This window comes from Halyomorpha halys, unplaced genomic scaffold (assembly GCF_000696795.3).
Source record: "Halyomorpha halys isolate HHAL.00 unplaced genomic scaffold, Hhal_1.1 Scaffold711.1, whole genome shotgun sequence".
NCBI classification, from domain to species: domain Eukaryota; kingdom Metazoa; phylum Arthropoda; class Insecta; order Hemiptera; family Pentatomidae; genus Halyomorpha; species Halyomorpha halys.
Window position 1 is genome coordinate 119125 of NW_027104692.1, and position 2586 is coordinate 121710.

The 2586-nt window shown below is 37.4% G+C and overlaps 1 protein-coding gene across 1 annotated transcript in view; it reads left to right on the forward strand.

Moving 5' to 3' along the window:
• The window catches only part of LOC106685575 (uncharacterized), a gene marked incomplete at its 3' end in the record, with an annotated part of 16527 nt that overhangs the window by 6717 nt on the left and 7224 nt on the right, over window positions 1–2586 (forward strand). The window contains 1 exon segment of the mRNA XM_067049079.1: window positions 1422–1642. Within this exon segment, the coding sequence (XP_066905180.1) occupies window positions 1422–1642 (221 nt within the window).

Here is a 2586-nt window from a genome sequence, read left to right on the forward strand (position 1 = left end):
TTAGTCAATTTATTGTAATGAGTTTTGTCCGAGGGATATCTTGTTCGGTGCCACCTCGTCTTTAAAAGTAAAATGGTTGAAAATGATTTTCAGAGAAAAAACTCATTTTCTGACTTTATTTCTTCGAAAATTCTTCAAAAAAAGAAAAAAAATTTTCATTGAAAAGTCAATAACAAGTTTGAAAAAATATATAGAAACTGAAGGAAAATATTTTGATTTCATAAAGTTTTTTAACTAACCATTCCTCTGAAAACTGATATTTTATATGAAACGACCCAATAATATGAATTCAACTATTGTGTACAGGCATTAGCATTTAAAAGATCAGATATCTATCAGTTCCTATTATATGATATTAAGGCTGTGCGGCATCTATCGTAATAGATGGTTTGAAAAGTTCTCGGAATGTACTAGAAAGAAGAGTCATACCCCGGTGGAACTGCTTTTATTTTTCAACATAGTCTGCCTGTAGTCTAATGCATTTGATCCAGTGATGTTCCAATGGCTTGATCCCATCTAGGAAATGAGTTTCCTCCAGGCTTGCAAAATATCTCTCCAATTCGGTTGTCAGTTCTTCCATTGAAGGAAATTTTAAACCTATGAAACTTTTCAGCTTGGGAAAGAGATGAAAAGCTGATGATGCAATATCGTGAAAAATAGGTGGATGTGGCACTAGCACTTGTGTGCGGGTGGGCGTTGTCCCGATGAAAGATGACTTTTTCCCTAGCCAAACCAGGCCTTTTTCGGAGTATCTTTTCCTGTAGTCTAGGAGGTTTCTTGACCATGACCTTTCCGGCCGAACGTTCTGCCTTTGCTTCTATGGTGGTGGTGACTGAGCATGTATCCATTGCTTTGACTGCTGTTTTGTCTCTGGATAATAGTAGTGGACCTAAGTTTCATCTGTAGTCACAAATCAGTGCAAAAAATCTTGCGCAAAAATGGTTGCGCTGAAAACAGGCCAGATTTTGTTCGGACATTTTCAACCTGGTGCGTTCATGGTCCTATGGCAAGAGCTGCGGATAATTTTTCATTCCCAATACTTCGGTTAAATGTGATATACCCGTTCAGATGATTAAATTTGAATCAAATAAATAATCAGATGAATATGACGGAGCAGAGTCTCATTGTATGTTCTGATAGTCACCTACACACCAACGGCAATACGAAGGTTAAAGACAAAGAATTGAAATGGGTTCCTGCTAGTGAACTAGAAGGATGTACCGAATTGGATACATTGTTCCTAATGCCTGATTCAATTAATACAAACCTTATAGATTGGGGTTTTTACAGAATCGGAAAACTTATATATGTAGAAAGGAGATTTCATCGAATCTTTTGGTTCATTAAGATTTTCACTATACCTTCATATTTTAATAATTTTATTTTAATGTAAATCTGAACTTAATGACAATTTTTTTCAGACTTCAAATGATGCATACGATGACAATCTTCGGGTACCTCATCGCTACTCCATTTCGAGGATTCATTCTTACTGCCACGGGATATCAAACGTTTTTCTTACTCATTGCGAGCTTGCACCTACTCAACATGTGCTTGGTTCATAGGACGGTCCACGAGAAACCAAAAGTCGTCACGAAAAAGGAGGAAATTGCCTTGATGGGAAGGTTGAAAGCGGTCTTCAGGTCGAGACCTAACAATGTCGCAATTTGGGGCATGATGATTTCCCAACCACTCTTCATGACATTATTTCAAGGTAATTATTTGCATTTATTAAATAATATTGTACAATACATATTGGTGGACTGGTTAGGGTCATTCTTATTAATTAAATTACAGAAAAAAAAAGGGGAGCATAGAGGGAAAGCATCGATGTTCTCAAGACTATATTTATTTGTTTTTACTTTGGCTCAAGTTCTCCATTAAGAACCTATACAGCTGAGTGGAAATGCCAATATTCATTTCTAAGTACCCCTTCGAAATAAATATTGATTATACCGGGTGGGAGTTGAACCCATGAATCTGGTACCCTCGCTCAACCCTTGGCTCAACCCGTTTTCGAGAACACTAGAGCGATCTACCGACAGTTATCTCAGTTTCAGGTAACCATGGTAAACCAGTTGAAACATTTGTAGACCAGAAACAGATAGTTGGGTTACCATGGTTTTACTTAACTCTTGGAAAAATCTTAGTTTAGAAGCTTAGAATCTTAGTAGAACCGGCCATAAAACACGATATATCGTCTTAGCATTATTCATCCTTTTTACATCATACTGCCAATGTTTTTATTATAGTACCCGTATTAATGTTGTATCCTTCATCTTAGCCGATCCACTCTGTCCTTCTAGCAGTACTTCATTCTTCAATCTGACTTGAGGTATTTTTTAATCATCACTCCTTCAATTTTTCTTTTCTTGTTTTCTCATCCTCACGATTTCTGGCATACGGGGTGCGGTAGCATTTAATTAGGTAGGGGAGATTTAATTTAGGGGGAAGCTATTGAGACCAGCCTGTCAACTTCCCAGACAAATATGCACCAGGAGGACCTACTGAACGGATGCAGTGGCAGAATTGGCAAGAGCGGGGGGATAAAAAAGAAGTTCTTTTCTTCCATAAAACAGGGAATGT